The 12694-nt window shown below is 44.7% G+C and overlaps 1 protein-coding gene and 1 non-coding gene across 3 annotated transcripts in view; both read left to right on the top strand.

The window, feature by feature from the left end:
- The window catches only part of LOC133049456 (phospholipid-transporting ATPase IB), a 458918-nt gene that overhangs the window by 129032 nt on the left and 317192 nt on the right, over window positions 1-12694 (top strand). For both annotated transcript variants that reach the window (XM_061133472.1, XM_061133471.1), the window contains 4 exons: window positions 859-943; window positions 2955-3094; window positions 4509-4647; window positions 12247-12311. In XM_061133472.1, coding sequence (XP_060989455.1) covers window positions 859-943; window positions 2955-3094; window positions 4509-4647; window positions 12247-12311 — 429 coding nt within the window. The remainder of the gene's footprint in view (window positions 1-858; window positions 944-2954; window positions 3095-4508; window positions 4648-12246; window positions 12312-12694) is intronic.
- Window positions 7360-7466, top strand: LOC133049794 (U6 spliceosomal RNA). Its single transcript, XR_009691473.1, has one exon. It is a non-coding gene; the product is annotated as a U6 spliceosomal RNA (small nuclear RNA).

The raw sequence follows: 12694 nt of genomic DNA, 5'->3' as shown, positions 1-12694 counted from the left end.
TGTGAATTCTAAAGGCATCCTATGTGAATTCATTAAGGTCCAGATTATGTTAGGTTTGCAGTGTACCAGGCTTCCCTGTTCTTCACCATCTCCCAGAGTCTGCCCAAACTCAAGTGAGTTTGTGGGTGATCATTTGAGTCAGTGATGCCATCCAACCATCTTATCCCCTGTGTTCCCTTCTGCTCTTGCCCTCAGTCTTTCCCGGCATCAGGATCTTTTCTAATGAGCTGGCTCTTTGCATCAGGTGCCCAAAGTATTATAGGATTTAATTTTTTTCCAACTTGCCTCCCCCCAAACCAAACTAGATTTCTTAAAAACTTTGGGGGAAGCCTAACACTGTGCCGTTTGTTACATATTTGCTGCATGATCTGTAGCCAGCAATCCTCCAGCCCTACTTTTGTAGGTCGTGAATAATCCCTGGGTGATGAACTGTCTATACTGTGTGTTCTCAGCTGAATTGGATTCTGTGCCGGGCAGGTTGTGCCTGCCCCCCGGTGGGAGTCCGGCAGCTCTAGGAAGAGACCCTACACTTGAACAGTGTAGGCTGTGTGTTTATGCTTGCCACTTCTGCAGAGGGTATTATAAACTCCACTGTGAGCTTCACAAACCTGGGTGAACATGGGCCCCTTTGTGTCCCTGATTATGTATCCTCCTGACACCCAGGGTCCTCCCAGATTTGTGGACCCACAGCCGATTTGCTTTCCATAGCTCATGATTGCATCCAGCCCAGAGCTGTCCTTCCCCTTCCCCACTCAGGCCTGCACTGGATCGAAACCAGGAAGTCACAGCTGGGCTTGCGGCGCTGAAGGGTCAGCTGGCCTAAGGGTGTGCCAATTACAGCGTTTCCCTGTTTTATAGGATAACGTGATTTTTGAGAGACTTTCAAAAGATTCAAAATACATGGAGGAGACTCTCTGCCACCTGGAGTACTTTGCCACGGAAGGTGAGTGGAGCTGGAAATGTTATTTCTGCTGGCACAGCCGTGCTTTCAGGGCCACTCTGGTGAGCCTTCGCATTCACGTGTCATCTCTGGGCAGCGCTGGGCTTTTTCACAGGCGGATGGTGGTTTCGTGCCAACCCCGTCCCCACCTCTGGTGTTCTGTGCCCCTGGCAGTGACAAGAGTTGAGGCCCCAGACCAGCTGTGCTCTGTGACCTACACAGGAACCCCCCAACTCTTAACCCGGGGGACGCGGGTGAGGCAGGTTCACACCTGATGCTGCACAGAATCGTCTTCTAGTTCATAGTCCCTTTCTGGGAAAACTCCCCTTGTCGTTGTTTTCCTTATGACACTGGCTTACCCTTGACTTCCCGTGAGAATAACCCACTGAACCCACAGAGGACAGGAAAGGAGTTCTCTGCAGGGCTTAGACAGACTGATGTCTGGCTCCCCTGCACATGGGTGCCATGAGAACCGGGCCCTTGCGTGAGTGCCGGCCTCTGCTTCCTCATCTCCCTGGGCTCCCCTGGGCATGTGTACCCACGTCTGTGCACACACAGGGATGTAGGGGAACACACACATGGGCACACACTCACACAGGGACACATGCACACATGGGAACACACATGCACACGTGGGAACATAGTCCCACACAGGGACACATGCACACATGGGAACACACACACATACAGAGGCACATACACACACGGGGACATAGGGGAACACACCTGGGAACACACACGCACACATGGGAACACACATGCACACATGGGAACACACACACACACGTGGGAACATAGTCCCACACAGGGACACATGCACACGCACACACATGCACATATGGGAACACACACACACACGTGGGAACATACTCCCACACAGGGACACATGCCCATGTACACGCACAGCCTGGCTGATTGAAGCCCGTGTCTTTTTTTTTTTTTTATTAGTTGGAGGCTAATTACTTCACAACATTTCAGTGGGTTTTGTCATACATTGATATGAATCAGCCATAGAGTTACACCCATTCCCCATCCCGATCCCCCCTCCCACCTCCCTCTCCACCCGATTCCTCTGGGTCTTCCCAGTGCACCAGGCCCGAGCACTTGTCTCATGCATCCCACCTGGGCTGGTGATCTGTTTCACCATAGATAATATTCATGCTGTTCTTTCGAAACATCCCACCCTCACCTTCTCCCACAGAGTTCAAAAGTCTGTTCTGTACTTCTGTGTCTCTTTTTCTGTTTTGCATATAGGGTTATCGTTACCATCTTTCTAAATTCCATATATATGTGTTAGTATGCTGTAATGTTCTTTATCTTTCTGGCTTACTTCACTCTGTATAATGGGCTCCAGCTTCATCCATCTCATTAGGACTGGTTCAAATGAATTCTTTTTAATGGCTGAGTAATATTCCATAGTGTATATGTACCACAGCTTCCTTATCCATTCATCTGCTGATGGGCATCTAGGTTGCTTCCATGTCCTGGCTATTATAAACAGTGCTGCGATGAACATTGGGGTGCATGTGTCTCTTTCAGATCTGGTTTCCTCAGTGTGTATGCCCAGAAGTGGGATTGCTGGGTCATATGGCAGTTCTATTTCCAGTTTTTTAAGAAATCTCCACACTGTTTTCCATAGTGAAGCCTGTGTCTTTCGCGTGGTAGCGTGCTGGGCCTCTGTTGCTGTCTGACAGGCGTTCCTGCTCCCTGGCCCTGGCTCCTGGGTGTGGGTCGTACCCAGCTCTTGTCCTGCTCTGCAGCTGAGGGCTCACTCTTGTGGCTTCTTCTCTACTGTCAGCATCTGTAGAAGAGCTGGTTTATATTAAAATAGAATTGCTTTTAAATTCTCCTTTTGAGCGTGTGAACGTGGAGTCAGAGTGACCCTACAGAGCCGGTGGTCTGTCTCAATTTTGCACTCACTGGTGGGGTCGCACGGTGTCCCCCGGGGGTAAACCCCCTGCTGGCCTGCCACCAGTGCCTGGCCTCACTGAGAAACGCTGGGGCTGTCTTGCAGGCTTGCGGACTCTGTGCGTGGCTTACGCCGACCTCACTGAGCGGGATTACGAGGAGTGGCTCCAAGTCTACCAGGAAGCCAGCACCATCCTGAAGGATCGCGCTCAGCGGCTGGAGGAGTGCTACGAGATCATCGAGAAGGTAACCGCACGTGGCGGGGCTGTTATTGCCCAGTGACACCCAGTGGGCAGACAGTCTGTGAGCAGGACGCCTTTTGCTATATCTGCACAGTGATGTTCTCTGTCTTATGAGTGTCTTAATTCACCATTAGCTCTTTTTGTTTTTCTCACTAGGAAATTGCAATTGATTGAACACAAAAATTGGCAGTCTGATAACTTACTTTATGACATATTATCCTTATGTAACAGTTATCTGATTATTTGAAACTTTTCGTAAAAGGAGTTCATTAAATCACTGAGGTACATCAGTGAAGAAAGATACACTTTGGAAAAACTAAAAACCAAGTAAAAAGTCATCATTAGTTTTTAATCGTTTCTCTTCTTTAAGAAACCATCAGTTTTTATGGGCTACTGGAAAGGTCTAGCCACCCTCTGCCAAACATTCGTGTCTTAAGTATCTGGGTAAAAACAGCATCGATGACTTTCTGGGCTGGCCTGAGATGAGGCTTAATGAGATTAGTTGAGCCTATTGAGTTTCCTGGGCTGATAGAATGCCTAGGCTGGTTGGACATCATACCTACTGTTCTCACACTTACTATCCCAACACGGTTTGAGCTCTGCCTTTGCTGCTCCACGTTGCTGGTGTGGATTTTGTTGTTATTTCATTCTCCCAAGATGTGAATTAGCTTTCTACAGGCTGATCCCCTGAAATCTGGGAGCCAGATATCAACCTTTTGTTTCATGTCAGCAACTGTTGGTCCGTCTGTTTTCCAGTTTCAGTAGCTTCAAAGTCATTGCTTGCTTGCTTTTCTCATTCCTTTATTTGTTTATTTATTTTAATTCACCTTTGCTTTTCCCCCCCTTATTTGTCATTTTAATGAAATTTAGGTGCAGATGGAGCTGAATTCGTGTGTCTGTTTACCCTGATTCCCTGAAGATGCCAATATTTACTTTGTGAATCATAAAGCAGTTAAATAGACACAGTACCCATGTGGCCCCATGCTAGCGACGGGCACTCAGGACATCGTTGGCTTGCTGGTCACTGAGTCATTTCTTCTCAGGCATTAGCTGGACCACTGTCCTTGGCTTGTCAGTGAAGTGAGAGGGAGGGCTCAGTCCTGTGAGTGTCCCCAAGGTGACCTGCCCAAGTACTCTGCTGCCAGAGGGTCTCTATCTCAGGATGCCTGGGTACCCAGAAGTAGATGATGAGTGCTGGCCTGCGTGTGTGTGTGGGAGTGGGGGGCTCTAGCCTTGTGGATGTTTTTGAAATGCCACACGTGTCTATCATTAATTATCTGCAAACAAAGGTTTCATGTAGAGGAAATAAGGTACTTACTTCAGAACATTTTGACCGCCTTTCGTTTGTGAGGAGTTTTGTCATTCATGCCACTCTTATGTGTTTCCCCATCTTTAATTGAAGCTGTTTTTCAATCCAGAATCTACTGCTACTTGGAGCCACCGCCATAGAAGATCGACTTCAGGCAGGCGTGCCGGAAACCATAGCAACTCTATTGAAGGCTGAGATTAAAATATGGGTGTTGACAGGTGACAAACAAGAAACTGCTATTAATATAGGTAATTCATTTAAAAAATAATTGCCTGATGCTGATTTTTGTCTTGTATTTTTAAAGGATTGTAGAAGTGTCCATGGGCTCCTCAGACACACTGACAGATGGTGTTTTATAGAATTCTTCATTCACAAGGTCGAGAAAAGTTTACTGAAACCAAATTAACATGCTCTTTATGAGCATTATCTGCCTGTTATAAATATTAAAACTATGACACCTTCCTGAAAAGTATTTAGACACACTTATAGGGCTTCCCCAGTGGCTCAGTGGCAAAAAATCTGCCTGCAATGCAGGAGACACAGGAGAGGCCAGTTCGATCCCTGGGTTGGGAAGATCGCCTGGAGTAGGAAATGGCAACCCACTCTAGTATTCTTGCCTGGAAAACCCCATGGACAGAAGAGCCTGGTAGGCTACAGTCCATGGAGTCAAAGAGTCAGACACAACTGAGCAACTGAGTATACATTCATAAAACCTAGAGAATTCAAGAGTTGATGACAGCTTGATTTTCTTATTATTTTTGATATTCTTCTTATTCTTGATATTCTTATTTTTTCACAAAAATTTAGTCTCAGAGCCTAAGCATATTTTCATTAAGTTTAAATATGCATTACTATTTTATATAGTTATAGCCATTTTAATGATTTTTACCAACTGATATGTTTTTTTTTAAGAGGCTTGCATCTTTCCCTTCCCTGTATGAGTTGACAACCTCTTTGGTTGCTGAGTATTGCAGAAATGAAAATTGAAGAAAGGGAATTTGAGTCCAAATGACTTGATGAGTATTGCTGAAGATGGCTTTATTTCTTGTTTATGGCTGAGTAGTGTTCCTCTGTGTCTATACCACTGAGTTAGGGCATCAGTTGAGCCTGTAGAGGATGCAGGGCAGATGTCTAGACTTAATGTTAGACTTGTCCGCATCAGACCATAGGCAACGGCTGTGAGCAGCCTGAGGTCGTGCTCTAGGTCGAGGACAATTGTCAGCCTCTGTTCTAGTCCCATGTTCCCCAAACATTCTGTGATATGAGCTGTTATCCGTCTGTTTCCCACAATATGGACTGGATATTTTGTACATTTGAGTGCCTCCTATGTGTATGTTAGGGTACCCAGAAGGTCCTTGGGAAGCAGATCAAGTGTCTAGCAGTTCTCCTTCTAGCTGGAGTGAGGAGAAGAGTCCCGAGAGCCAAGTGCTGTGCTGGCGGTCCTTTCTCTGCCCTGTCTTTGGTCTTCACACATCAGCAGTCTTACAGCCCTGGAAGCGGGAGACATCAGAGTCTACAAGGTCTCATGCTACTTAATGACCAAGCTAGTTAGTGCCGGGTCTTGGGGCCATGAGTCCTGGTGCAGGAAGCATTTTAAACAGATTCACACAGCTTTCACGAGCACGCTTCTCCAAAATTTGACTTTGAAAACCCTGGAGAAGGTACTTTATTTCATGCATTCTAAGACACACATTGTTTTCATATTTCACTGCCTCCAAAGTTGGAATGTCTTATGACTGTTAACTCTTATGGTTTTAACTGGCAATGTTTCCCTTTAGAGGTAACATTTGGTGTTTGGTGCTATTGGCTGTCTTTAGTATTTGCTCTGTCTATCTCTTGTCATTTATCTACCACCTGTCCACCCATCTGTCTATCAGAGTTTGAAAACTTATTTAAAGCATACCTTTTAGTTTATATGAAGATAAATACATGTAGTCAAATTAAATTCCAGGATATTTGTCTTGTATGAGCTTATGAATATTAAGTAGACACAGTCATCCCGCGTGTGACTTTGAGGTCCTTTGCCAGGACAATGCCAGGACTCTGCAGTGCTGTGCTTGAAACACACTAGTGAGCTGTGTTTCCGGGAACTGGCAATTCTCTTTCTTAGCCTAAAAATTTAGCATCAGCTATTCTAAAGTGAAATTTCAGCTGTAGCCTTTGTGAATCATTTAGTTGTCATTTCCTATTATGGCTGGATGAAGCATCTATTACGTAGTAAGAAAGTAGATGTGAGGTTTTCAGAGTCTATAATTTTCTTTTAATGGAGGCAGCATAAGTGAGAACAAACTCTGAATGCATATTCCATTTTAAAGTCATCATGCTGGGAGCAGCTTTCATTGTGAACCATCTGAGCTGGAATTCAGACCCACCCCCCCTCTCCCCGCCACATTTCTGTGTCATTTGATACCTTGAAACCACTTCTGTAGTCTTTTGCAAGTTTAATTTCTGAAACCCATGAACGTGGACTTGCCCACTGGCAGGAGGATGAGTCTGGTTGTCAGGCGGTGCTGGGGGAGCGTGGCCCCGGCCCCAGTGACGCTCACAGAAGAGTCAGGTGCGTGGTTTCTTGATGACCTGCAGCTTCGTAGTTGCCAGATGCTCCCCTGTAGACTGGGGAGCTTAGATTCCCAACTTGGGGCCTGAGTGAATCATGAGACCAACTCAGGAATGAGATAGATGAGAAAGTACATGCAGTGTAGGTGCTGAGCATGGCTGGCGTTCATAGTAGTTACTCAGTGAATGTGCGCATGGTGGTTGGCATATGCTAGCTAAGTCCTTTCTGTAAGTCTTATATCCCTTTGAGATCGACATTATCCCCTTTTAAAGATGAAACTGAGGCACAGAGATGCCAGGTTACCTAGCCTGGGCCACACCTAGCCTGAGAGTCTGAGTGTGTGAGCTTGACATGTGATAGTCACTTCCCAGAAGGAAAGATGTGCGTCAGAAAGACCGAGGGAGTGCTCGCTTCAGCAGCACATCCACTAAAATTGGAACAATACAGAGAAGATTAGCATGGCCCCCATGCAATGATGACACGCAAATTCGTGATGCATTCCATATTTTTTATATATGGCATCTAGGAAAAATGGTTCTGAAGAATTTATTTACAGGGCGACAGTGGAGAAACAGGCATAGAGAATAGACTTATGGACATGGGGAGAGGGGAGGAGAGGGTGAGATGTATGGAAAGAATAACATGGAAACTCACATTACCGTATGTAAAATAGACAGCCAGCGGGAATTTGCTGTATGGCTTAGGAAACTCAAACAGGGGCTCTGTATCAACCTAGGGGGTGGAATGGGGAGGGAGTTTCAAAAGGGAGGGGATATATGTATACCTATGGCTGATTCATGTTGAGGTTTGACAGAAAACAGCAAAATTCTGTAAACAATTATCATTCAATAAAAAAATTAATTAATTAAAAAAAAAAGAAAGACCAAGGGAGGCTCCGTGGGTGAGACGGGTTTAAAACTTGAACCTCAAGAATTTGTTTCAGACAAAGAATGAGCATAGCACAGGTCAACGATGGCAGGGTTTGCAGGGTTTGTGGTGAGGTACAGTTGAAGCCTTTCTGAGAGGCATCTGAGGATCTGGCGAGAAGGGTGCCTGGGTGTGGTTCTGTGGACAAGCCTTCAACATTCTGGCTCTCTGATGGGGAAGGATTCTTGAGCCTTGACCCAGTCTGGAGGAGATTGAGTTCCATCTGTCATCGTCCGTTTTTGACATCTGGAGCTATGTTCCACATGCTCACACTTGAACATCGGGTGACCAGATTCTACCTGATATCATTTAGAACCAACAGCACACTTGCCGAGGATTTGGACCAAGGTGAATCCCTCTGTCAGGTAGTTTGTTGAATCCCAGGTTTATGGTTAGTAAGAATCAGTCATTCCTAACCCTTCCAGAGGGCTTCCCAGGTGGCGCAGTGGTGAAGAACCCACCTGCCAATGCAGGAGATGTAAGAGACACGGGTTCAATCCCTGGGTCCAGAAGATCCTGTGGAGTAGGAAATGGCAACCCACTCCAGTATTCTTGCCTGGAGAATCCCATGGACAGAGGAGCCTGTGGGCTAGAGTCCATAGCGCCACTAAGAGTTGGACACGTCTGAAGTGACTTAGCATGAACATGAACCTTCCAAAAGTGTCTCTGAAGAAATCTGGGTTGAGCTATCTTTGACAATATATGCTTACCTCAAAAAAAAAGACACTGATAGTGAGTTCCCAGAGGTTTGGTTTGGTCATATTTTCTAGTGTGAATGATGGTTTTATTAAAGTCAGGTCCTGCTCTAAGTACCATAGATGCTGTAATGTTTTGATTTCTTTGATTCTACTCAGGTAGCAGAAAGACTCAACACTTTTGTGGTGTACTGTTAACTTCAGCCCTAGTAAAGAGTGAAATCCCAGAGGTCCCCTCCTCAGTCATTTTACGGTCGTCTTGTTAGATTGTGAGATTAAAGAAATAGACCTCAATTTACAAGAGTAGATTGACATTTCATACCTGGCTCTTCTCCAAGAGTTGATCTCATTTTATCCAAAAACATTAGAACTCAAGCACAGCAAACTTGGATTGACATAATTTAATTTGCCACATTAGCTAAGTCACATTTAACTGTGTTAAACTTCCATGGTCTGTCTAGAGCAAGTGTTCTGTGTGATAATTCTTTAGGCAAAATCTTGCTTCGTTTTCCAAATTAAAAAAAAAAACAAACCTGTTTCTTCTCAGAAGCCTTGAGTTCTGTGTATTTAAATTCATGAACCTGTCAGTGGTTTTATTTATTACCCTCTCCCTGCAACGGATAGAAAAATACTTTGAGCTTTTCCATAATATCTTTATGCAGCTTCAGTTGTCAAGTGGCATTTGACTTAAATTGCAAAATGTAAAATCAAGCGGCAGGCGACGGCTTAAAGATTACAGCTTGCTTCTGCAGCTGTTGTTCATATCAAAAACTACCAGCAAATCCTTTCACATGAGTTATACTAAATTTGTAGCAGTCTCTGTTGTGTGGAGTTGCTGGGAGTTTCTGGGGCAAGGGAAGAAAAATGATTAAAGTTTCAATATCCCTGTTTGTCAATGAAAATAAAATCTTGACCTCCCTTCTATACTTCACCTAAGAATTTACAGGAAGGAAGAATACATTTGTAAAATTTGGGGGAAAGAAAGTTCAATTATTTCTATCCTGCTCTGTAGAACTTCTAATGGCATCCTGGGAAACTCATTTCTACTCATCACTATTGTTCAAATGCAGACTTGAACAAGTTTGGAAATGCATAGAAAATGGTGCTGTGTTTCCTCCTCTTTTTCCCCTCTCCCCCTCTTAGAGGTTTAACAGGTGTTTGCTTGTGTGGTCCTGTTATTTTTGACTTAGTTGTTTTCACTTTAAAAACATTAATAATATGTGGCGGTTGTAACCAGCCAAATAGTCTCATTCCCTTGAGATAACTGTTATTAACTGCCTGGACTAGGTATTCTTGATGGTATTCGTAAAAAAATTACCACTGGATAAAAAGCCGTAGTTTCGTGCTTGAAAATTTGTGTTCTGAGATGGCTGCTAAATATTCTTGTCAAATGACTATCATTCGTGAAGATTATATTTCATATATTCCAAAATAAAGATAAATATTTATCACTGCCCCCCCCCCGCCCCCAAAAAAAACCAAGGTTTTTCTCATCTTAATTTTAGTCTGTCTTGAGTTCTATTTTGTGCTTTTTAGTAGTGCTTTCTGAGGATGAAAAGAGAGCCTGCCGGGTAGAATTGAGCACATACGCACAGTAGCTCTGTGACTTGTTCATCCGTTAAATGCCTGACATCCTTTCTAATAAATACAGCATCTGTGGGAAGGGTTATTTTGGCTCTTCTTTGGAGGACAGCCCTGGCCCCTGTTGCCCAGGGAACAGCATGGGTTAAGGCCCTTCATGTGATGGTCACCTGCGTCCTTGCATGAAGGGTGATGTCCTTCATGCTGATAACGTGTTCCCTGTTTCTGTGGTCAGTGGTCCATTATTGCTGTAAGGGCCACTTTTCTAGGTGGGAGGACTCTCTTCTTGCCTTTTCTCAATGAGATCAATTGAGTAGGGGTTGGTGGTGAATGCATGTTGTTGCCAGCTCTCTTGAGCAGGGTGATTTGAAAGAAAGCCCAGGGCCCCTATAAACACCCTTGGACTTGGGATTGGCTAAGCCTCTTGATGAAAGGGAAAGAGGAGAGTGAAAAAGTTGGCTTAAAGCTTAACATTCAGAAAACTAAGATCATGGCATCTGATCTCATCACGTCATGGGAAATAGATGGGGAGACAGTGGAAACAGTGTCAGACTTCATTTTTTTGGGCTCCAAAATCACTGCAGATGGTGACTGCAGCCATGAAATTAAAAGACGCTTACTCCTTGGAAGGAAAGTTATGACCAACCTAGATAGCATATTAAAAAGCAGAGACATTACTTTGCCAACAAAGGTTTGTCTGGTCAAGGCTATGGTTTTTCCAGTGGTCATGTATGGATGTGAGAGTTGGACTGTGAAGAAAGCTGAGCACCGAAAAATTGATGCTTTTGAACTGTGGTGTTGGAGAAGACTCTTGAGAGTCCCTTGGACTGCAAGGAGATCCAACCAGTCCATCCTAAAGGAGATCAGTCCTGGGTGTTCATTGGAAGGACTGATGCTGAAGCTGAAACTCCAGTACTTTGGCCACCTCATGCGAAGAGTTGACTCATTGGAAAAGACCCTGATGCTGGGAGGGATTGGGGGCAGGAGGAGAAGGGGACGACAGAGGATGAGATGGCTGGATGGTATCACCGACTCGATGGGCATGAGTTTGAGTAAACTCCGGGAGTTTGTGATGGACAGGGAGGCCTGGCGTGCTGCGATTCATGGGGTCGCAAAGAGTCAGACACAACTGAACGACTGAACTGAACTGAACTGACTGAAGCCCACCTCCTCCTCTTCCCCAGAGCCAGGGGATTTGAAGGCAGGAGTCAGAAGAGGCTCTCAAAGTCTGAGTAGGAAAGAGCTTCATAGAAATATATTCAGCTTCTGGGAGGAAAAGTGGGAGAGTACCTGGCTTAAATTAACCTACAGAGGAGAGGTACTGTTGTTTAAAATGCAATGGGAATTATTAAGAATTAGCACTGAGATACTCTTATTCCAAACCTTTTTTAAAGCTCATTTAATTTTTGAAATGGGATTGCTTTGAGCTTCTGCAGGAAAAGTAACTCTGTGTATCATAGGATTCCTTAGAAACCTGCATGAGGATTGAAGTAAAAGTGAAAGTGTTAGTCACTCAGTCGTGTCCGACTCTTTGCGACCCCATGGACTGTAACCTGCCAGGCTCCTCTGTCCATGGGATTCTCCAGGCACAAATACTGGAGTGGGTTTCCATCCCTTTCTCCAGGGGATCTTCCCGACCCAGGGATCGAACCCGGGTCTCCTGCATTAGCAGGTAGATTCTTTGCCACCTGAGCCACCAGGGAAGTCCCAAGCAGGTGAGGGACTTAATGTCACAGTAGGCGCGTTTATGGTGACTGAGGAGGACTTTTGGGTTCCATTTGTCTCCTAAAGTGTTTGCTGTTGTTCTAGAGAACTCAGAGCTCATCCTACTGTTCTACAAGGATAACAGGGATAAGGGAAGATCCACAGAAAACTGACAAGTGTTTATTGCTATTTCAGTCATTAGTTATGGAGACCTTCTTGAGCAGCACGGGGCAAGCTCTGCTCGGTTCCTCTGTGTGAGCCCATAGGCTTAACATGGTCGTCAGTCAGGTGCAGGAGGGGGACTGAATTCAGGTCACTCTGAACACGGTGCATTCCCGGCGGGGATGGTTAATTCACGTATCTTGTTCTTTTTTTCACTCTAGGTTATTCCTGCCGGTTGGTGTCACAGAACATGGCCCTTATACTACTGAAGGAGGATTCTTTGGATGTAAGCAGCTTTTCAAAACTTATATTTGATATAATTGTGTTAAACCTTTTCTTTATTTTATCTAGTATGGCTGATAAACAGTGTTTATTTATTTTACTGAAAAGCAACTGAAACTACTTGGTGTGTTTTTTGTTTTTGTTTATGAATGGATGGCATAAAGTCGTATCTTTAAACATCAAAATAGTGAGTTTAGAACATTGCTTTGTGAGCTCCATGATGATGCTTTGTTTTACTCACCTAGAGTTGTACATTTATAATGGAGTAGTCCCAGTCCATCCTAAAGGAGATCAGTCTGGGTGTTCACTGGAAGGACTGATGCTGAAGCTGAAACTCCAATACTTTGGCCACCTCATGTGAAGAGTTGATTCATTGGAAAAGACCCT

The sequence above is a fragment of the Dama dama genome, chromosome 30 (genome assembly GCF_033118175.1).
Source record: "Dama dama isolate Ldn47 chromosome 30, ASM3311817v1, whole genome shotgun sequence".
Taxonomy (NCBI): Eukaryota; Metazoa; Chordata; class Mammalia; order Artiodactyla; family Cervidae; genus Dama; species Dama dama.
The sequence above is the reverse complement of the archived record's forward strand: the minus strand, read 5'-3'. Positions and strand labels throughout refer to the sequence as shown.